Source organism: Petaurus breviceps, unplaced genomic scaffold (assembly GCF_028583685.1).
Source record: "Petaurus breviceps papuanus isolate PSGF00001 unplaced genomic scaffold, PetGlider_PUasm1.0 90977, whole genome shotgun sequence".
NCBI classification, from domain to species: domain Eukaryota; kingdom Metazoa; phylum Chordata; class Mammalia; order Diprotodontia; family Petauridae; genus Petaurus; species Petaurus breviceps.
This window is the reverse complement of record NW_027187391.1, coordinates 20,220,624-20,243,438: the sequence shown is the minus strand read 5'-3', so window position 1 is coordinate 20,243,438 and position 22,815 is coordinate 20,220,624. Positions and strand designations below refer to the sequence as shown.

Here is a 22,815-nt window from a genome sequence, read left to right as displayed (position 1 = left end):
ACTAGAATGTAAGCTCTTTGAGGGCATGTACTATTTCACTTTGAATTCCCAGTGCCTGGCACATAATAGAAGCTTAATAAAGTCTTGTTGAATTGAATTGAGCACTATTCATTAGAGAGAAGAATTCAATACAAAGCAGATCCATTTCATGCCCCCTCGAAGGGAGTTTTGTTACTAAAATACCAAAAGAAGCTCCTTAAGATCTAGTTTCCCATGAATCTGGTTGCCCGAAATACAGTGAGGCAAACATCATGTAAAAGTTACCTCCTGTACTGAGCAATGGAGAAAAGTATCTGCGGGTATTTTAGGCAGGACTATCTGCAAAAGGAGGCTACTCTGGTACAAATTATGCAAGTTTTCTTTACAAAAGGGGGAAAAAATCAGCCCAACTATGGTGTTTTCTCATTATAAAGATTAAGAAGTGCTATAAGAATATTATCAAAGATACTCCACTAAGCTTGAGTCTGTATATGATACATATTTTGCAATGCATGTTGCTATAGTTGGGGTGTTAGAACAGCTTTTTCTCTGTACCCCAAACACCATAGCTGAATACCTAAGTATTCTTACCTAAGTAAGAGATAAACAAAATATAAATATCAGTACTGTATATTTTCAAACTTTTAAAATAAACACAAAGAATATATAGGTATACGGATTATAATTGTAAGGTCAACACTAGCACATAAGTTTGACTCACCTAAGTACATACCAGGATACTTCCTATTCAACACATGCACCTACAGACACATTGTCATGCATACAAGCTCACTTCCTGTCACTAGCAGGAACATTAGAATATACAAAATTGTACACTGTTTAAACATAAATCCAATTGGCAAATCAATGAGGATGACATTAAAAAAAAAAGCTGTGCTGCTCTATTAAACAAACAAAAACAAATACAGGAAGATGGTTCATCCATTGACTAAAAACACTGAAGACTGATGGAAAGTTAAGATTTTTTTAACTGCTTGTTCTGTATATCAAGAGATGGAATTCTTAATCTTGAAAGATACAGAGCAGGACACTGGCTACAAACACACAGAATGCTCTGTTTAGAAAGAAGGTCTAGAGCTTTGGCCATAGGGTCTCCCCATCCTGTCTTAGGGAGACTCAGACAACTGTGGTCTCTGATTGCAGTGAAAAAGAATAGCCATACACAGTCTTCTTCAAGGCCGGGGGTGCAGATGGGGATCTGGGTGCCCATCGGGAAGGTGGGCGTCGATTTGTTGGCCGGGCAGGCCGAGAAAACCCTTTCCCATCGGTTGATTTCATTGCCACAGACTCCTAGAATACAAATACAGTCATTCATTTGGGGAAGTGCCCACCAACACTGCAAAGTAACATTTCAATTGGAGAGCTTATACACATTTTTTCAATACTAAAAAGACTCACAGAGATATTTGTGTAGCATCAATCTGAATTCAAGAGACTTCTCTTGGTGACCATTTCCATATTATCTCTACTGTGAAATATAGTACTTGGGGAGTTGACAAAACCTTCACATTGTCAAGATTTTGGCTAGAAAAATTCTTTTTGTTCCTATTTTTGAACCCACATTTCAGGGTGGTTATCTTAAGTCACTCTCCTCTGGGGTGACTGGGAAACCCAAAACCTCCCTCAGTGGAATCTTTTTTTTTTAATCTGGAAAGCTATAAATTTTGAAGTCTAGAAAGTGTTGGGCTCCATTTGTGATGGGCTTAGGGTTAGGTTTTCCTGAAGATAAAATGAAACTGAAACAATAAAAAGATGGGGATCCTAGGTCATAGGCAAAGTGATTTCTCTGATTCTGGGAACTCCTGGGTTAAGAAATTCCTCTACCAGTGAAGATCAATACCTATAACTATTAAGATCTTAGAAGGTTGCCTAGAGCATTAGCAATAGGAAGTAAAAACTTTCCATTTGACTTCCTTTGAAGTGCTGAATATTTTGGTAACACAAGGAATCCCTAGTCCTAAAATGCCTATTAGCACAATACTCCAAACTTGATAAGTTGTTATTAAGTTGTGAAAACCTCTTCATGCCTCCATTTGGGGCTTTTTTGGTAAAGATACTATAGTGGTTTGCCACTTCCATCTTCAGCTCATTTTACAGATCATAAAATGGAGGCAAACAGGGTTAAGTGACTTGCCCAGGATGAAACAGCTAGTAAGTGTCTGAAGCCAGACTGAACTCAGGAAAATGAGTCTCCCTGACTCCAGGCCCAAGGCTCTATCCACTGTACTACCTAGCTGCCCGGAAACTTACTAATACCTTAATATATGCTTGTTGATTATTTACTTCCCCTCTCTGCATCCAGATTCTCTACATCCTCTTCCCTCCTCACCTCCAATTTGATCCCTGGAAAAACTCCACTTCTCATGTGTAGGGTGATTAAAATTTTCCAGGGGAATGATTTTCCTTGTGGGTTACATAACCACTTCTTTCCATGTACAAAAAAATAAGTAAAAGGGTAAACAAGGAACTCTCATCTGTCATCATCTGCAATTTTTTAATTAGCTGGATCAGTGTGAGGGAATTAGAAATGGGAATTGTAAATGTGGAGAATTTTTCAGACCGCAATAGCACTCCCCTTTCCTTAAAAAATGTTGCATGTCTTCCTTTCTGAGTTAAAATGAAGTAATGGAAAACTTTAAAGGGGTTCTTAATTGGTATCATGTCACCCCTCTGGCAGTCTGGTGAAACCTGTGGACCTTTTCTCAGGGACTTTTTGAATATATCAAATAAAATAAAAAGAATTACAAAGGAAGTTAATCTATTGCAATGCAATTATAAAAAATTTTTTAAAGTTTACAGACTCCAGAACTAAAGTTAATCTATTGCAATGCAATTATAAAATTTTTTTTAAAGTTTACAGACTTAAGAACTCCTTCATTAAAGCAAGGTTCTCCTTTGTGCTCTTTGACAAAATTCAAGTTTCTAATAGAAAACTCATGTTCATACTGGGATCTGCAAAGGACAAAAAAGAATTTGAGCTGAGAAAATTGGATTATATCATACCCAAGATCCCTTTCAACTCAAAACATTTTGATGATTTAGTGATGAATTCTTCACTCCAACAAAAGGTAGCTTCTCTGACTAAAAAGTGTACCATATCATCCTTGCTTTGACGGTTTTTGTATAATGTCACAGGAAATATTTTTAGTATCCTGGTGAACAAATGCAAGCAAAAACTTTTTATGGGTAACCTCAGAAATAATATGCCAAAGAATCCTAGACAGTTCAAACATCCCTTTGTCTGGTCTCCCTGTGGTACAATATACATAACATGTGTGATGACAGTTTTTTTAAAAACACACTAGGTCAAAAAAATGAAAAAAAATACTTAATTCTTCTTAAAAGATAGTCAGGGACTGTCATTCTTGTTGTTGCCCATAATAGTATGCAATTCACTGATATATCATCAGGTAAATTTCTATCTTAATTTTTATTTTCATGTATAAGATGCTTATTGATATCAAAGAATAAATCTATTCAGATATATGTCCCTTGATGACATCCTTAAACAAAACAGCTATGCATCTCATTAATCTTATGGAAAAAAAATGAAGCTGATTCTGGAGAGAAAATAATCTAATTATATTACAAATTATTTTAAAAATCTTTTCAGTAAGATATCCTCCCCTTCACCCCATGCCTAGACTATTGCAATATCCTGCTGATTTGTCTCCCTCCCTCAAGTCTCTCCCCACTCATGTCAATCCTCCACTGAGCAGTAAAATTTCTGTCCTAAAGTACAGGTCTGAGCATGTAATTTCCACCCCCACCTCTGTTCAATAAATTGCAGTGATTCCCTGTTACCTCTAGAATAAAATATAAAAATCCACTGGTTTTAAAGCCCTTCCTAACCTGAACCCTTTCCATCCTTCTGGTTTTCTTACCCCTTACTCACCTTGATCTACTCTGCAGTTCAGTGACATTGCCCCCTTGCTGTTCCTCACTCACGACATTTTGTCTCCCAACTCACTACGTTTCTAATGACCATTCCATCCCTCGTGCCTGGAATGCTCTTGCTCCTCATCTCTGTCTCCTAGCTTCCCTGGTTTCCTTCAAATCTCAGCTAAAGTCCACCCTTCTGCAAGAAGGCTTTTCCAGGGATCGGACATAAGCTTCAAGGCCAGCTGTCATTATACCCTAAGCTTATTTTGTGATACTCAAATGATCCTATGAGATCTTCAAATTAATTTACCCTCATAAATGCCAGTTTATTGACCCAACTGATATAAAATCCAGCCTTCATTCAAGTACTACTCTAAGGTCTCACCATGTCATGGAGCTAAACTCTGGACTCTTGATGGTTATGCCAGTTGATTAAAATTCCGGGCAGTGGCTACCAAATTGGAAAGGTTGGTAAGATGAGATAGTGATGAATTATGTTTTCTGAGATCCAGTATGGCTAAGTTTGAAGAGGCTTAGCATAAGGTTGGCTGCAAGGTGCTCAATTATGTATGTATATATGTATGTATTGTAGTACACAAAACCATCTACAAAGGTAGAAAGGGGTATGTGATCTGTGTTAGTGAGGAAAGAGAAGAACAGATTTGTGAAATCATAGATCCTTGACACAACAAAATAGGTAATAAAGTTGAAACTTAAAGTTCCAAGTTAGTTACCAGCCTAAGTTCTCAAAGGTTCAGTAAGTTTAATAAGTGGCACAAAAATAGTCACTTAGACTAAAGGATAATTGACTAATTTAACTCTTACATATTGCTAAATTCTGATGTGGCTCTACACAAAAATGCAGTATCTCTTCTTACCTCTGTTAATTCTTTCCTCTCTATTCCTTGCTTGGTTTGCTGCTCCATAGACATGGCTGACTTCATCTGAAGCTCTTGCTTTTCTTGTTCTGGTCGAAACATTTCTAAACACTGATTAAAGGTATCCTTGTCACTCTTGATGACATTACGATCCAATTTGGTCCATTGATCTTGGCAGCATTTCAAATTGTGTGACAAAGACCCTGTCGACTTCTCATAGTTTTTCAGCAGCTTTTCCACTACTCCGTAGTTTGACTTGGGATCAGCTGATCGTGGTCGACCTAACAAATTGCTCGGTCTCCAGTTATGCTCCTGAAGCATGTGATGATAATTGCTAGCATTAGGATGCTCCTGTGCTTGCTTAACTTGCCCTCCCATGACTTTTCTGGTAAAACTATTTGACATTCTCTCTTTGGGCACTGAGGGGCTATTGTCCTGAACACAACATAGACTGTCATTTTCTTTTATGTGAACTGCACATGTACATGATGGACCACAGGGCTTAGAGTCTTTGGATGAATTTAAGAGTCTCTCAATATGTTGTGCTGAACTGCAACATCTGTCTGTTCGAAATACGGTTCTGTTAAATTCATCTGTCTTTGCTGCCAATTTTTCATTCTTTGAAATCTTTTCAAAGTTGCAACCAACTCCTGTAAATGATTCACTGCTAGGTTTCAAAGGATTCAGGGCATCACTTACATGAAAAGCAGAATCAGATTTAGCCTGGTGGTTTTGGAACAATTTCTCATAAGGAAGCTTATCGGAGCTAGGGCAAGTTTTTGGAAACCACAATATTGAAGGCACACTCTTCGCATCTGTTCTAAGCTTGTCTATATCCTGTGACCATATATTACTCTCCAAGTCCTTATTACATTGAGTTTCACTGTTTATTTTGGCTATTTGCACCGAAGTGGCAAATGTAGCTTGATCTTTTGAAGTGTTCTGTTTATGTGAACAGGACATGGTTGCTTCATGCTGCTTTGCAGGGAAGTTATTACTACAATTCCTTTTACCTCTGCAGTCCTGTGTCTCCCACCTGCTGTCTAAATTTTCCTTTGGATTATTAAAGATTGGGTGATCTTCAGAATATGAGCTTGGCAAATTTCGAGAAGTGCTTCTTGGAGGAGGGATTGGTGGAGTTTCGTTTCTTTGCAAAGAAAGTATATCTGGTTCCCTTTTCTCAACAGGGCTGTCATGGGGCATATCATCAAAATGGATTAGCTTCTTTCTGTTTATCTGATTTTCTGTATCTAAACCAATTAAAGCAGCTGGGGAGCCATTGTTGATCATGTGGTTCACGTCAGGATTAACTGTGCTGATTGTTTCCTGGAGAAAGGGAGTTGACTTCATCCTGCATAGAAATGAAACAGAACAATTTAGTGATAAGATTATTTGGGAGAAGCCCTCTAGAGAAACAATGGATTGGGTCTCAGTTGACTCAGTAAAGAGGAGATACTATATGTTGCTCAATCACTGCTTTATGATATCATTTTCATGCTCATGAACCGCCAATGGCGATTCCATGAAGCCCAAACTCCTTAGCCTAATCTGACATTAAAAACCCTAGGAATCTGGACCTTTTCAATTTCATGTCTCTTCTTCCCTAAACAAACACTCTGCTATAGTCAGGCCTAACTACTTATTGCCTCAACCTACCTCTTGCTTAAACTCCATGCTGCTGCTCATGCATCCATTTCCTTGGAAGACCTCCAACCTCTTCCCTACCACTCTTACTCCTCCCTATTCTGTTAGAAACAGAATGAGCTTCAGCTCATAATGACCTCTTCTTTTGAACTCTTATTTTATACCATTCATTTAGACTTATACTGTTATCTTTTTGGCTGTTTCTTGTCTCCCAAACTAGACTATGAATTCTGTGAGTGCAAGAGCAATGTCTTCTACATAGTCTTCACTTTTATAGTGCCTCTTACATAGGAGATTGTTGGGAGATCTGTTCATTCATTTATGGATTAAATTATCACTGAGGCTTAGTCTACATTTCATCAGAGAAGGGATTAAAATGCATGTAAGCATGATTATTGCCTTAATATGTGAAAGTTACTGATCTGCAGGGAACAGAGCAAAATATTAGCTTCACAGAATTTATTCTGCCCTGTTATTTGTCCCTATGGTAATGTGGAGAATATTCTTTATAAAGTCTTCCTGATTTACTATCAATGAACTATACCTGATCAGATCCCCAAACTGTCTTATCTTTTATATCAGGAATTTTAATCTTTTTTGGCATCATAGATCCCTTTGGTAGTCTAGTGAAGCATGGGGACCCCTTCCTTCTAAGAACAGAGTTTTTAAATGCATAAGATGAAATACAGAGGATTTGAAATGTGGCTATCAAAATATTTTTTAAAATAATTTCAAATTCATCCTCTGAAATCTATCAGTGGACCCCAGGTTATAAAGAAAAAAAACCCTTTTATATTTTCTCCAGTTTTATATTCCCTTATTAGATAACCAATAAGAAATATGAAGGAAAAATGGACCAAGCATCTAGCAGCTCCGAGGAATATTTACTTCACAGAGATCCAGGTTTAATATCTACTTCTGGGGCAGTTAGGTGGTGTAGTAGATAGAGAGCTTGGGAATGAGGGGGACCTGAGTTCAGATACAGCCTCAGACACATACTTGTGTGATCCTGGACAAGTAACTTAATCCCAGTTACCTCAAAAAAAAATTTACTCTTGTACTCCCTACCTCCAACATTAAAAAAGAAACAAACCACAAATAACAATAGTCATATCAAAGTAACTTAACTACAATTGCCTCAAAAATATCTGTTTCTGTACTCCATACCTCCAACATTTTTAATAGAAAAAAATAACAAGATTCATATAAAAGTATCAGGTTTTAATTCTGTTAGCAATAGGAAATTCGGCCTTAAAGTCAGTAACATGAAAGCATCAAACTTCAAACAGAGAATTAGAAACATGGAAATGTTTCTATAGGCCTTCAAACAGAGACACTGTAATGACCCAAAATAATAAGTGTTCAGTTTAAAGCTCTGAGGATGTAGCAAACTATTTCACATCTTTGCACAATTCAATTCACTTTTATCATTGACTCTAGATGTTTCTCCCCCAGTGGATACAAATATCTCAACTGATCTTGTTAATTTCATTTCTTCTATATTTCTAGAAAATCGGTCTAACTTATTGCTGTCTCTGAAGTTCAGTTTTCTCTAATCAAGTCTTTCATTTGATGAAGGAAACTATGGGAGGAACTTGATATCAAGCCTTAGCAGCACTGGAGGAAGGTGACTGGCTTCAAGAGCTATGTGGGAATTTTACTTAGGATGGCAAGGGAAATTTTGTCCAAGTAGATATAATAGAGAAAGTGATATGTCTGCCCTACATTATCTGTAAATACAATCCCCACACATTAACTCTGTGAGAATTAACAATGTAATCTTGTGTGTTGAAATTATCTGTACCTGTTTCTGAAGAATTCCATTGAGTGGGTCTTATATGCCTAAAATTTCATTTGTTTTGAAATGGCTATAAATAAAATGTCTGCTTTTATTGTATGTCTCTAATCAATGTCTTTTAGACAGGAGCTATCATATCAGAAGAACAATATGATTTGGCTCAAATATGACACTAATAATTTGTTAGGCTAGAAAATTTATTTAATCAGACTATTCCAACTTAGAAGTTCCCCAACAAATAACAGGTATTTCGGATGGCAGTTTAGTATGGTGGAAAAAGCATTATATCTGGGGTCAGAAGATGTAGGTTCAAATTCTTTTGCTGCTAATCATTACCTTTATGACCTAGAGCAAGTCATTTACCCCTCTGAGCCTTAGCTTCTTTCTCTGTATAAAGGACTAGACTAGATAACATCTAACATCCATTCCAGCTCTGAATCCATGATCTAATCATATTTTCAGTGTCTTATGGTCACACTATTAAATAAACACTCAAAAAAATTAAATTTGTTTTTTAATGGTGAAAATATATTAGTTACTAGAAGGCAGAAAATCCACAATCAATATTTATACAATTTTCCCCTTTGGAAAAAATGCTAACTATACACATTAACAAAGTAACATAATATGTAATCAAATCAAGTTTCTACTAACTCTCAGCTTAATTTGGAAGCATATTCAAGTATCAGATAGGGTCATTTTACTGAATGGTATTATTCCGCAACACAAAAGAACCATAAATGTACCAACCTACCTTCTGTGGTTAGATCTCTTTCGGATTTCCTCTTGGAAGTTGCATAATTCTTCACTAACTTTGGCAAGTTCCTCAAGAGCCTTTACACACATAAACAATATCATGTTACCTCCTTGAAATGTAAATATTTCTTTAGAAACAACTTTATGCCTAGGCATGTTTTACTTACTGTATTGAGGGCATTAGTACAACTCTTTCTTTCTTCCTCAGAAAGCTTCAAGCAAGACCCAGCCTCATATTTCTTTTGGTTCTTTGTGGTCAGAGGGTCCATGAATACTGCTTTGGGTTTTCTCATTGTTATTTGCTCCTTGATCATTTGATTTTTTCCCTCGAGGAAGCTGCCTTCTTTCATAGTGTCCAGATTTAGATTTACAGGACAGAGTCCATCACACAGCATTGTAGCGTCATGTTGTCCCAGATTTGGGGGATGTGGCGAAAATGATGCTGTTTTACTTTGGACATTCTTATCATGTTCAATGGTTTTGGAGCAGCCTTTCTTCTTGCTTTCCCTCCTGAGCTTTACTTCCTGGCAAAGCTAGAAAGACAATAAAATTGCCCTGCAATGTCAATTTTCAGTCTGGGGCAAGCATTTGGAGTCTCTTCTTATTATGTTAATTGCATTTTATTATTGATGAACTATCTGATTTTTTTTATGGTACTCTATATCTGAGGACCTCAAAGTCATTTAAGAAGAGAGGATTTATTTATCCTTACAGAACTCTTCTGTGGTAGCTAAGTAAAGGTCTAGTCCTGCTTCTGCCACACACTAGACTTGTTACCTTGGGCAAGGATGTAACCTCTCTGCACCCATTTCCTTATCTACAAAAATGGGAATAAGAATAACCCACCTGTCTCACAAAGTTGTGACAATCAAATGATACAAAATGAGTAAAGCAATCTATAAATATGTAATTTTAATAACTTATTATCTTATTTATCAAGTCTTTGAGAAATTTAAGTTTGACATAACAATTAGAATTATCTGAAAGTGGAATAGTGGAGGATTGGGTTCCTTCTATTAGTAGGCTTTAATTAAAGACTGGATTGTCAGGTATCCCTTTTGGGTATGTACTGGAATAAATGTCTTCTGAAGTCCCTTCTAATTCTGAAATTCTTGGTTTCTGATTCTGTGATGCAGATTTTTAAAAAAATTTTCCTGACTATTCTAGTATGGAGGAGGTGTTGGAGAAGTGGTAATTACAAAGTAATACATGCAGTATAGGCAAATGATAATCATAATAGAATTAGTAATAAGAACAATGACACCTACCTTTTATCTAGTGTTATAAAGTTAATACATTTTAAATACATTCTTACCTCAAAAGCATCCTGTGAAGTGGATAGTGAAGTATTCTTTCCTTTTTCCTTTTTATAAGTGAGGAAGTGGAGGCTCAGAGAAATTTTGAGTCACCAAAGACCATACAAATAGTAAATGGGGGAACTAGAATCCTGTAATGTTAGTGGGACTTAGGCATCTTCTCTTCCCTTTAATAGACCTCACATGGAGCCCATTAAGGGAAACTTGCTTATGGAAGGCTTACTTATAGGAAGGCTTTCACACCTTTTGCTAATTTCTGATTAGGCACTGAGTCATGAGGGTTGTGAGTCATCAGGGTTGTGATACCTTCTGGCTCTGAGAAGTGTATATATACTTTGAGTTGGTATTTTGCTGTGGGGGTTCGCTTATGAGAAGGATCTTGTGATTCCCTGGTTGACATTCTGAGTGGCTGTATGTTCAGAGTTCCATGACTGCTCAGATGTAAAGGCTCTCTTGATCCAGGGATGTTTGTAAAGTGTATAGTTGATTGAGGCAGTCGGATCCCTGTCTGTTGGTCTTTATTTCTCTGCTTGTATTTTCTCTATTTTCTTTGTCTGTATTTTCTCTAAAGTTCAGGGTGCTGATTTTCCCCCTGAACTAATGAATGTAATTAAGAAAAGTTTGATGACCCCTTGAACTTTGAATCTTTCCTAGTAAAACAGCTCTAAGACCCTGCACTAGCAGCTATCCTGGGTATGCCAGTGTGGTTGCTGCTACAGACCTGAGCTCTTCTGACTCCAAGTATAATGTTCTCTCAACTATATCATGCTGCCTCTTGATGTCTTGGGGAGGAACCTCAGGACATCCCTTCAGATTATCCAGGATCTCACTCATCAGGACTGTACAGGACTTGTACCCCAAAGGGCCCAATTACCTGAGGTTGTAGTATAATTACATCCATTGCTTGGGCAGTGAACACCAAGGACATGAAGGAGAAAAGAGCTTGAAGGAGAATGGAAGAACTCAATCCCAAATATAGTTCCATCACCATGACTGTTTTGTCTTTGCAGATATTCTTTGCTCAAGTCATGCTGAAAGCACAGTAGAACCTACAAGTACAGGTTCCTAATGATCTGAATCTAACTCAGGATAACATAGCACAACTATGAATGAGTAAGTTTGTGGTTTTATCTAAAGAGATATTCAAAATAAATGGTGGAATTACAAAACCAGTTTTTATTTTATTTAGTTTGACATGTCATTAGGTTTATTTATCAGTATAATTTGAAAATAATAAAGACAATGTCTTAATTCTATAGACCTTTGCATGTCATGCTGACTAATGTTTATCTGTCAGATTTATTCCAATTAGGGCATTATGCAATTTTGATCCTCTAGGAAGGGCTATAGTAACAAATATTTTAAATATTCATGATGAACTATGCTTGTGAAATAATATAAAACATCCATTGCATTTATTTTTTAAATCTGTCTTTAAATTGACTAGATTCCCTCCTCTGTCCCATAGAATGTGTGTTCTCCCACAAGAGAATCAAGGACCTGTTTCCTTGGTCTCTTTCCCATACTGTCTCTTTGTTGTTGGTGCAATACTATTGTCTATTTGAACCAGGTATTATTTCATGGTCATGGAAAATCCTATTAAAAGACTTAAGCTAGGGGTTCTTAACTTTGGGTCTGATATTCTGAGAAGCAGTCTATAAGCTTCACTAGAATGCCAAAGGAGTTCATGATACAAAAAATGATAAGAACCTTTGGACTATGGCAGCAATTCTTAAAGTATGATTCACAATCCCCTAGGAGTCTCCCTGAAACACTTTCAGGGGGTCCTTGAGGTAAAAACTATTTTCACAATACTAAGTATTCTGGAATATCTAAGAATCTATATCTAAGAATCTGGTATGTGGAATACATATGTGGAAATGTGGAAATACATATGGAAAATATGTGTTTTCCAACTACATATCTGTGTGATGCTGGATTTTCTTCATATACCTCAACCAAAACAACATATTACAAGAGATTGAATGCAGAAACATATGAGAATTCAGCTAAGTTCTATTAAGTCATATATTAAAAAGTTACAAAAATATATAAAATTATTTACTATTTACACTAATTTTTTTGTTTTGGAAATAATAGTTATTTTTTAATAAATATTTGTTAACATTTAATGACTTTACTGCTATTTTACTTGAAAACTAAAATTTTAAAAATTTATCAGTTTTAATTTTTAATTCAGTAAATATTGATAGCTATAATCCAAATAAACAAAAATTCTTTAAGGTCCTCAATAATTTTCATGAGTGTAAGTGTTACTCAAACCAAAAACCAAAAGACTGCCTGACTAGAGGAACTAGAGGCAACCTCTGGAGAATAACAGGCAAGTATGTCATTATCTGGACCTAATACAGTCCTCCTAACCCCCCAACTCTACTCCCCAAGGCTATTTAAACTAAGTGACACCAATAATTGGTTTGATGATTTTACAGATGGTTTTCCTCCCCTCCACCTCCCTCACTGGGTAGTCTGATGAGCCAATGTTTGTGTCTATATAAAGCTACTATATGAAATCTTTAAATCAATGAAGACAGTCTAATTAATTCATGAATGCAGGAGGGTTGAAAATTGCACTCTGACGTTTTGCTGTGATTTGATCTAGTAGCCCTGTATCAACACACTATAAATCTATGAGCAGAGACGGGGAAGGGGAAAGTAAGATACTCTCAGAACTATATTGGGGACTGGAGGAAATGCTTTCCTCCAAGGGGTTTGAAAGGTCATGCTGTATTCTGTCTAGCTGTAAGCCTGGGTTATGTACAAGTCTTCAGGGATCCCTTGGCCTTGTTGGCAGAAGCAACATTGGCATTCAATGGTTCCTCACAATTTCCCAAATTAACTTATATTTTAATATCACTAACTCCTGATTTCTTGATATTTAATTTAAAATGTTGAGGGATAAAGACCATCAAAACATGCATTTTAAGATTCTGCTTACCTAAGCTGAGGACTCTACCAACCTACTGTCTTTGGAGGTATAAACACATACATAAAAATAAATAATATAAATATTGTCCAAAGGAAGCAAGTTAAAATTAATTACTTTTCACGAGGACACACATGTCCACATATACCTATAAGTGAGAATACTAAATCTGTTGCCTGATGGCAATGTACTAGGCTTGACAGAATGAGTAATGGCTAATAGAAAAAAAAAATTACTATTTGTGTCAGGGTTGTGGTATGCCATTTATCATAACCTCCTTTCTATTGAATATCACCAATAAATATAGCAGAGCTTCCCAAAATAAATCTCACAGTTTGATGCCATTTGCTTTTTGATGCATGACACTTTTCTATTTTCCTGGCCTATGTTGCATATAATTTCTTTAGAGAGACAGAATTCATTTATCACCTCGAGATTAAAAAGATATATTTCCTAATACCCAACTGTAATTTTACTAAGTAATGTTCTTCCAATTAAATCTTACTTTCATACATCTTCTCCACATGGCCTTGGTATCAGAAAATTCATGGATCTCATTTCATATCTATAGTTTCTCTAGCAACAGTACATATTTCTAGCAATTAAACAGTAAATTTGGTTTTAAAATACGTATTAGAGTAGTATTTCAAGTTTTTTAAAATTTCTATTCAGTATTATAAAATGAGTACATTTTCTTCTCTACCCAATGCCGTTAGATGATATTATGCCTGTGTTGTTCATGTAAAAAATTTCACTGTAGTGTATGCCTAACGGCTGAAAGAGGAAAAAAAAAAACAAGCATTAACAAAAGAGAATCACTTGGATCTTGGGATTTGTAAGATATTCACAATAAACCATCACTTACCTCTTCTATCTTCTTCTGCATAACTTTCCATTGGCTTTCCCATTCCTTCCTTTCATTGTCAAACTGGTCCAGTAATTCCATCCTTTCCTTAATCCAGTTTGTCTCTGTAGTGTCCCATTGCTTATGGAGGTCCATGGCAACCAAGCAAGAGCCAATGAAGAGGATTTTTGTTGTTGTTTTTTGTTTCTCCTTACTGATTCTTGGAGGCTGGGAGTTATTTTATTTGAACCAATCTCTCTTGCCTTTGTGTCTAGCTTTTAAAATAGATCACAGTATAAATATAACAAGATATAGTTCCAAATCCTCTTGCTTTCTGGAAATGAATTTTATCATAATGTCAACAACCAATGTTCAGTAAACAAACTGTAACAAAATTAGATGGGAAAGAAGAAAAGTAGGTGATAGTTATCTGCCTAAGAAAGGAAAAGTAATACTGTCTGAAACCAGATTCAAAGCTTTGTTCTCTGAGACAGACAGAAAAACTATATTAAGCAAAATAGCCCAAATGTTTGAGTGTGATGCATTTGTATGTTATTGTTGTTTTTAAAGCATGATAACTCCTAGAGAGAGGTTCTTTCATGAATGCTAATGATTAAATTCAGCAGATTAAAAATGCCTAAAGGAAACTAAGGTTGAGTTCTTGGCCATAGGACTGTGGCAGAATATAATGTAATTTAATCAGTTTTCCTAATTTGCTGTAGCCTCCCCACACAACTCTAGAACTCATTTGCAGCCAAACTACTTCATTGTTGCCATTATTCAGAGGCCCAGTTTGTGTCAATATGAAGTTAAAAGGATCTTTAGGTAAAATCCAAAAATTCTAAGTCAACAAGGCTAAAGTTTTTAAAATAATGATAATTTTAAAAATTAGTAATAATTTTACTTTCATTATGCTGAAATATTAAAATGATCTGGAGATCCACAGAATAAAATCTATAAGTACATACTTTCCCTTCCATATGCTATGTGAAATGGCCTGTCTAGACAGTTGAAATTCCGTGATGTTTAAGGGAACATTTTACTTGTCTCAGAAAAAATAAGCGTTGTTTTTTTTCATCAGCAGTGATGAATAAAGGTTAAAGAACACTTAGTAAGTCTCCTAATTGTTCTTTAATAATGAACAATAGCAAATAATTTTTATGTTTATATAATTTTTTTCAAAGAATGAAGGACGACATGTTAAGTTCTCTGTCTTGACCTCTCTCTCTCTCAATTAGCAATTTCCCCATTCAAAAAATTGTATTAAATGTCCATCTGGACAATACACTTTGCTAAGTGTTAGGAAAAATGTAAAGATAAATTAATTACGGGCCTTTTATGGGTTCTTTTTCTTTTTTTATATGTGGCATAAACCTCTGACTGTTGGCTCACAAAATGTTGCAAAAAATAGCCTAGTTTGGCAGAAGTGGATGCTTTGGGTCACTTGCTTGTCAATCACTGTTTTATTTGAGACACGAGTCAAGCCTGTAACACTGGATATAGCTTCTTGTAAAAGACTTGAGTGAGTACTTCTGACATTCAACCATGTTCTAGGTGTCATCTGATATCTGAACTCAATGGCGCCAAGAGCTGAAATTTAGCCTTTGGTGACCCTGCTTAAAGTAGTTGTGAAAATAAGTATAAGAATTAAGTCAGCCTAGGAAAATCTGATGTCATCACATCAGTAGAAACAAGAAATCTCTTCTGAAATTTACATAGATTTTAATCCATGTAGTCTTAGAAATTTACCTGAGCCTCAAAAAAATCAAATACCAGGGCGGCCAGGTAGCACAGCAAGTAAGAGCACTGGCTCCAGTGTCAGGATGACCTGGGGATCAAATCCGGGCTCAGATATTTAGCACCACACCCATAAATAATTGGCTGTGTAACCTTGAGCAAGTTACTTAACCCGATTGCTTAAAAAGAAAAATCAAATACCTTGTCCATGGTCACAAAGCTAGCAAGTGTCAGGGGCAGAATTTAAAACTGTGTCTTAATTCCAAGTCTAGCAGTCTATGTCTGTTGAGAGTACCACCATATTTCAGTCATCCAGGCTTATAACCTCAGAGTCATTCTCCATTCTTCCTCTTCCTGATTTCCCAGAACCAGTCACTTGCTAAATGCTGTGGTGTCTATCTCTACATCTTTTGCTACTTTTTCTACTTTTTTTAAAGTTAAAATAGAAACTACTTAGTATGGCATTTAAAGCTTTCTACAATTTCTCCAGATTTATTTTATATGATTCCTCTTCAATAGTCACTATATGTACATTAAACTAGATGTTCCTTGAACTCAGTATTCCATCTCCTGTTCTGTGCAGACCAGTCTCCTATATGTCTGAAATGCACTCCATTCATATGCACACTGTTTCTAATTCTTAGCCTCCTTCAAGGCTCAGGTTAGTCTTCTATACAAAGGCTTTGATGATGCCCCAAGTTAGTCCTATCTGCCTTGACAAATTACTATGTATGTGCTTATCTGCATATAATTTTCTAAGAACTATGGCTGTCTATAACTATCAGCTTAGCTGCTAGTTCTCTAAATGTAAGCTACTTGTCAAGTGATCAGTGAGTAGATATACTACTAAAGCAATGAAATCATCTCAACTTCACATTCTTACTATTTTTTTTTAAAGGGAAGCAAATAAAAGAGTCAGTGAATTTGGGTTAATGAGCATACCAAGGCAACAAGAAAAAAAATCATTTCATGGGCAACTTAGCCCTCTGGTATTGCCATGATCATAATAACTTTTCAGAAATGAACACCATAAAATAACTGTAGTTTATGCATCAACAGATGTCACAGAGGATGGAAAGATAGAGAAATTGTTTGTAGAATTCAAAAAGAACTTAATAAAATTCCCCAAATCTCCAATTTTCTCCAATATTCTGAATCATTATTCATTGATTATAAGTAAGAATTTTATTTGATAGAACAAAATGTCACTTCAAGGCACTTCCTCAACAAAGGTTCTCTCACATAAATATCAAAATTATATGAGATACCCAATGATGATTAATATCAAGGGAGGCATATACTAAATAAAAAAATATTATCAAATAGGATATGCAATACAAAGAGCAAATTGAAGAGGGATTCCTTGTTGATGGTGAGATCCTCCAGTTAGTGCTATCTGCCAATGACATGTTGATTACATGATGCCACAGAAAAATGAAGTCTTTAATAAGCTATCCATAATCACTTCAAAGAGTTTAGCATAATTATGGACCTGGAAAAAACCAAGAAGATAAAGAATCCCTGGTGTTCAGACTAAGATATGTAGTTGGATGGGCAACCTACAGAGTTTATCTATCCATCAATTATCTATCTACATATGTCGATATGCACATAAATGTGTATATTTATCTATCTTTCTATCTTTGGTGGACACTGCAAATAACTTCTCCCTGAAACAAAGACCCTTCTTCTTAATGCCAAAATTCTTCTGGTGATTTAATTTTATTTTTGCCTGTATTGCTCACCTAATTTGTCTTAGGGACAGCCAGTGATCTTCAGGCATGGGCAATGCAAGGCAGGTGCTGATTTTTATAAACTGGTTAAAGAGCTGGTTGTAGTTAACTGGGAAAAAAATGATTTGCTGAGTAGAAGATCTTGATTCCTTAGAGTTCCAAAGTCTTGTGATATTTTGTGTATCATTTACATTAGAGAAGAAAAAAGGGAGGATGGCTTATCTACAAGGGCATATTTAGTCAAGGGAACTATAAAAAGATAGCAGAACAGTTTCAGGTCCTAAGGAAAAGAAATAAAGAAAAAGACCTTCTGCCTGGTCATACCAGGCAAATTGGTGACATTGGGGAATATTGGAATAATTTACAGACAAGTAATTTTGGAGAATCCTTTTTTTCCTTCTGGAGAATAGAACCTTTCCTAGCTTATCTGACACATTTCGGGTATGTTTTAACTTCAAAATTTTTACCTTTTCTGTTCCTTTCTTAGCTCTTTCTGAATCTATTCCAAACTAGAGTATAAATTCAGGCAAACTCCTTCTGTTTTCACCCACCTAAAGAATATCTATGGGAAAAATAAATTAGGATTGCCCCAAAAAAACACAGTTTTCCCCTTTTCCCCTTAGCCAAGTGACTTTCCAAAAGGAAATTCTAATTCTGTACTTATTTGAGAAAAGCCAAACTCCTCACTTAATATGGAAGAAAGCCAGTGGACAGAATTTGCACTTCTCTGGGGCCAAAACTTTTGCTTAGTGCCAGGAATGTGATGCTTGGAGATCAAAAACAAGCATTGGCATACAATTTCCAATAGACTACAGATCTGTGGTGCTCTTTATGTCAGGATTTGTGCAGACATTTGAAGCCCCTTATTTTTGCTTTAGATCCATTTTAAATCATTAAATGAAGGAAGAGGAGGAAGGAATGATGGAGGATGATGATTATGAAGGGTTCATGATGAAGAGAGCTGCTGATTATAAGGAGAAAATGAATTTTGAAAGACTGAAGACAGATGATGGGGTGTCATCAAGATCTCCAATTATCTATGTTGGGAATACAGGGCCTAGAGTTGGGGTGTGAAGGAATAGCACAGGGGTTCTTTGTCTAGATCCTTCTTCTGGGTTGCTCCCTATGGCTGTTCCCATTCTCTTCTCCTCGGCCCTTTAACTGCCCCTACCCAGGTACCCTTATACTCATTTTATGTCCCCAACCTCCTGATTGTCTCTCATTTTGCCCTCATCCACAAATTTTCCAGCTGATCCCTTTTCCCCAGGGGATTTTTCGGATTAATTTCCAGGTTCTTAGCTGCCTCTCCATCTTCCCTTAAATTTTCTTCTCTGACCCTTGAATCTCTCTCAGATCTTCTATATCTTTATAACCCTTTGTGGAAGGTTAAAGTTGATTCCCTTCTTTACATAATTTAATAAAGAAACCATTATACTTCTGTAAGGTAAAGACAATAACATGGGATAATAATTTGCTTCTCTGAAATACAATTTTTAATTTTGGCCTTTACTTATAATTGCCTGTTTTCAGAGAAGCCCAGTTGTGCATAAGCTCTTCTATCCTTAATCATTCTCTCATCAGCCTTAAATATCCCAGTGGTAGAGAATACAGAATGAATATTGAGAGGTAAGCTCCTTCTTAGTTTAAATTAACATAGACAATACCTATACAATATTGGGCTATAATAGTCACTGCTTTATTATAAAGCAGATATTAATATTATCAAAGAACACTTTTGTATGAAAAGAACTCTGCAAGAAAACAGTGGGATACATGTCATAGTAGGAAGCATATTAAAAAAATATGTGACCCTTGACTGCAGTCACCACTTCCTAATAATATTGAAGCAACTATAAAAGTCCATTCTGTTCCCAGCTCCTACTGGCTTCTCTGTTGCCTCCTCTCCTACAGACTTTGGTATCTGTGTGGGAGAAGGGGAAGATTTCTAAGATCTATTCTCTGTGTTGTTCTAACTGTCCCATTCCACTCCATTGAGATCTGGAGATTGGATCAAAATGATCTGGTAAGAACAATAAGAAAGTAACAGGAGAACTGAGTAATTCTATCACTCCTAATTTTCTCTTATAGCTTTAATAGCTGTGAGGGAACTTGTGCTTGAATACAATTAACCAATAAATCCAACAAACAAGAAAGGTAGCAGAGCAGTGGAAATGTCTGGAATCAGAGGTTCTGGGTTCAAATTTTAACTGTCAACTACCTAGCCGATTGTAGGCAATTGACAACACTGCTGATTTCAGTTTTTTCACCTGTAAAAATGATGTGGTTGGACAAGATGACTTTTGAGGTTCCTTCTAACTCTACAATCTATGATTCTGTTTACTGAGTCATTTCCCAGTCACATCCAACTTTTTGTGACTCTATTTGGGATTTTCAGGGTGAAGATACTGGAGTAGTTTGCCATTTCTTTCTCCAGCTCACTTTTTGCAGATGAGGAAACGGAGGCAAACAGAGTTAAGTGACTTGCCCAGGGTCACACAGTTAGTAGGTGTCTGAAGCTGAATTTGAACTCGAAGATCAGTCTTCCTGACTCCTGATCAGACACTTTATCCACTGTGCCATCTAGTTGCATTTGATTCTATGATAAGTACCTTGCTAGGTTCTGGGGATACAAAGATAGAATAAGGCTATCATGGAAAGAAGACTGACTCTGGAGTCAGAAGGCCTAGGTTCAAATTCTACTTCTGATGCTTACTAAATTTCCTCATATGCAAAAATTAGGGGTTTGGAATAGAGTAGCGGTCTGTGTCTGTGTCCTCCTAGGCAAATAACTTAGCTTCTATGGGCCTTAGATATCTTATCTGTAAAATGAGGGAGTTGGACCTCTTCTGAGGTCCTGTCCAGTCCTACACGATAAGTCAGAATCTTTGACCGCAGGAAGCCATTTCTGATAACCTTCCAGCCCCAGATGACATGATACAATGAGAGTTACCACAGGAAATTATTTTCATTGCCACTGCTAGCCAAAACCACACCTTCCAATCAAAGGGATGCTCCATTCTTGTTTGGCCTCCTCTTTAAAATGCTACCACCTTTTCACCCTTCATAACTCTTGTCCAAAATCTGTTTTGGTCCTTGGGTTTTTGTTGTTATTCACTCATTTTGGTCATATCTGACTCTCTGTGACCCCATTTGGGTGTTTTCTTGGCAAAGATACTAGAATTTCCTTCTCTTGATCAATTTAGGATGAGGAAACTAAGGCAAATAGGGTTAAATGACTTACATAGGGTAACAGAGCTAGTAAGTGTCTGAAGCTGGATTTGAACTTGGGTCTTCCTGACTCCAGGCCTGGTGCTATTCTACTATGTCACCTACCTACCCTAAGGTTTATTTAGGTAGGTTTATTTAAATTTATTTAACTTGAATCTATTGAGCATTATCAAGAATTAGATGCAAACTTCAACAGTATCTTGACTCTCTCAAAAGGACTCTCTCTCCTCCGGTAAGTATTCTACCCATGCACATAAACATTTTTTCTGCAGTTTAAAACTTTAAGAACTTTCTGAACCTTGGAAGGCTTTGCACAGGGTCACAGAGCTAGTATGTGTCAGAGGCAAGACTTGAGTACAGGTTTTTCTGATTGAGAGCCCACCTCTCTCTATATGACATTATACTTCCTCTCTTTCAAGAAATAATAATAAAATAATTGATTTTTAAAATAATCCTTTAACATAAAGATGCAGGTATGTAAAATTAACTTGCCTTTATGTCAGAGGATATAGTGATTTTTTTTTTCCTTTTTCAAGATATTAACCTGTCATGGAGATGAAGTTCTCCTCAAATTTGGTAAATATACTTAATATTCAATAAAAAATGATAAGCTTGGATGAAAGTGAGTTTATTTTCCCCTAAAATCTTGAGACTAAACATTTTGTGAACTGTACATTCAGAAAAATTAAGCCTCCCCAAAGCTCCTTTCTGAAAACATTGTCAAACAAAAGTAGAAGCCAGACTACTTGATGACATTGTCAGCATTTTCTCATTGGAAAAAAAAAATCAAAGTCTAAAGACACTAAGTAGCTGAACGGTTTTTTCCCTTGGAACTCAGTGCAATCCGTTACAACATACCTCATTGTTTTCAAGCACAGACACGGGCAGAGACAGATGTTTAAATAATCCTGGCCCCAGCAGTTTCAAGGTTTTAAAACATATCATTCCTTCTCTAGTTTATAACAATTAGATGCTCCCTTTCAGGCTTCCAGAAATAAAACATACCTTTTTTTTTTTTTGCAGGGAGGAAATCCTTTGAAAGTTCTGTCAGTCCATTGGTAGATCTAGCAGTGAAAAACAAGTGGAATGTATAGCTATGAGAATAGAAAAAAAAAACTCCAGCTCTGTGAGAATTTCACTCCTTTAGGACACACCAAAGCAGGGGCAAAAAACAAGCCTCTTTGAAACTTTCACTACTTTTACAGAGTAAAAAAAAAAAAAACCCAAAGAGTTCAGCTCATTGTCAGCCCAGCAGCTGGGACTGTGTGACGTCAGCTGTGGGGAGGATGGCCTTAGAGCCACCTCTTCCAACCCCAGCTCTGTAACTTTAGATCTGTTCGTATTCTGTGTAAACAACTTTAGGTCCAGGACATTTTTAGCTTTATAGTGTAGCCCGGTATTTTCGAGCTTGCCAGAAGAGCTGATGTTAATATCAAGCGGATGACAATGGCCCATTTTAGATCTCTTTTGTTTGGGAAATTTAACTCTTGTTTTCAAGATCTTGTTTTCTTTAAACTACTCTACATGCAATCTCAATGTATATATTTCAGTGTTACCCTGACGTTGTGCGACTAGGTCCTGGTACACCAAATCAGGCATTCACTACTTACTTGGTAGACTTCAGAAGGGGTGTGTGTGCGAGGAAGAGGGAGCATACATACTGTTCTTTCCAACTGTAGATTGCTCACACTCTAGGATTAAAAGCCTAGCAATTCCTAATTTATTTTATATAAAATACTACTTGGAAAATGTGTTTCTGCTCAGCTGATATATGACGTTTCCCTTCATACTTCCCTATTCTCCAAGCTAGTAATCCTTTCTTTTTTTCTTTGAATGCTACTACTATATACTGCTTTAAGGTTCACAAAGCACTTTATATTATCTCAGTTAATTCTCACCACAATGCTGTCAAGTAACAATTTTTCATGTCAGGAGACTGAGGTTCATGGAAATTGTCACTTGTACCAGGTGGTACAGCTCAGAAAAGTCTAAGGTAGAATTTGAATTCAGGCCTTCCTAACTCTGAGTCTTGAGCACTCTTACACAAACTGCCTC

At 36.4% G+C, this 22,815-nt stretch overlaps 1 protein-coding gene across 2 annotated transcripts; it reads right to left on the bottom strand.

Moving 5' to 3' along the window:
- Positions 1-968: 968 nt before the first annotated feature.
- Positions 969-22,092, bottom strand: KIAA0408 (KIAA0408 ortholog). 2 transcript variants are annotated; one of them, XM_069077442.1, is made up of 6 exons: positions 21,766-22,092; positions 14,084-14,337; positions 9,126-9,491; positions 8,957-9,036; positions 4,761-6,111; positions 969-1,290 (listed from the first exon to the last, which is right to left on the bottom strand). In XM_069077442.1, exons 2-6 carry the CDS (start codon positions 14,216-14,218, stop codon positions 1,117-1,119), a joined length of 2,106 nt encoding a protein of 701 aa, XP_068933543.1. In that variant the 5' UTR covers positions 14,219-14,337; positions 21,766-22,092; the 3' UTR covers positions 969-1,116. The 2 variants fall into 2 exon arrangements, with proteins under 2 accessions (XP_068933543.1, XP_068933544.1); XM_069077443.1 differs by having other exon boundaries at positions 14,084-14,333.
- Between the last annotated feature and the right edge of the window lie 723 nt (positions 22,093-22,815).

Excerpts from the sequence above, each read along its gene's own strand:
- KIAA0408 (XM_069077442.1), bottom strand. The coding sequence starts at position 14,218 with ATGGACCTCCATAAGCAATGGGACACTACAGAGACAAACTGGATTAAG. Across the intron at positions 9,492-14,083 it reads TGCAGAAGAAGATAGAAGAG|CTTTGCCAGGAAGTAAAGCT; the intron begins GTAAGTGATGGT and ends TTGTCTTTCTAG. Across the intron at positions 1,291-4,760 it reads AGAGGAAAGAATTAACAGAG|GAGTCTGTGGCAATGAAATC; the intron begins GTAAGAAGAGAT and ends TTTGTATTCTAG.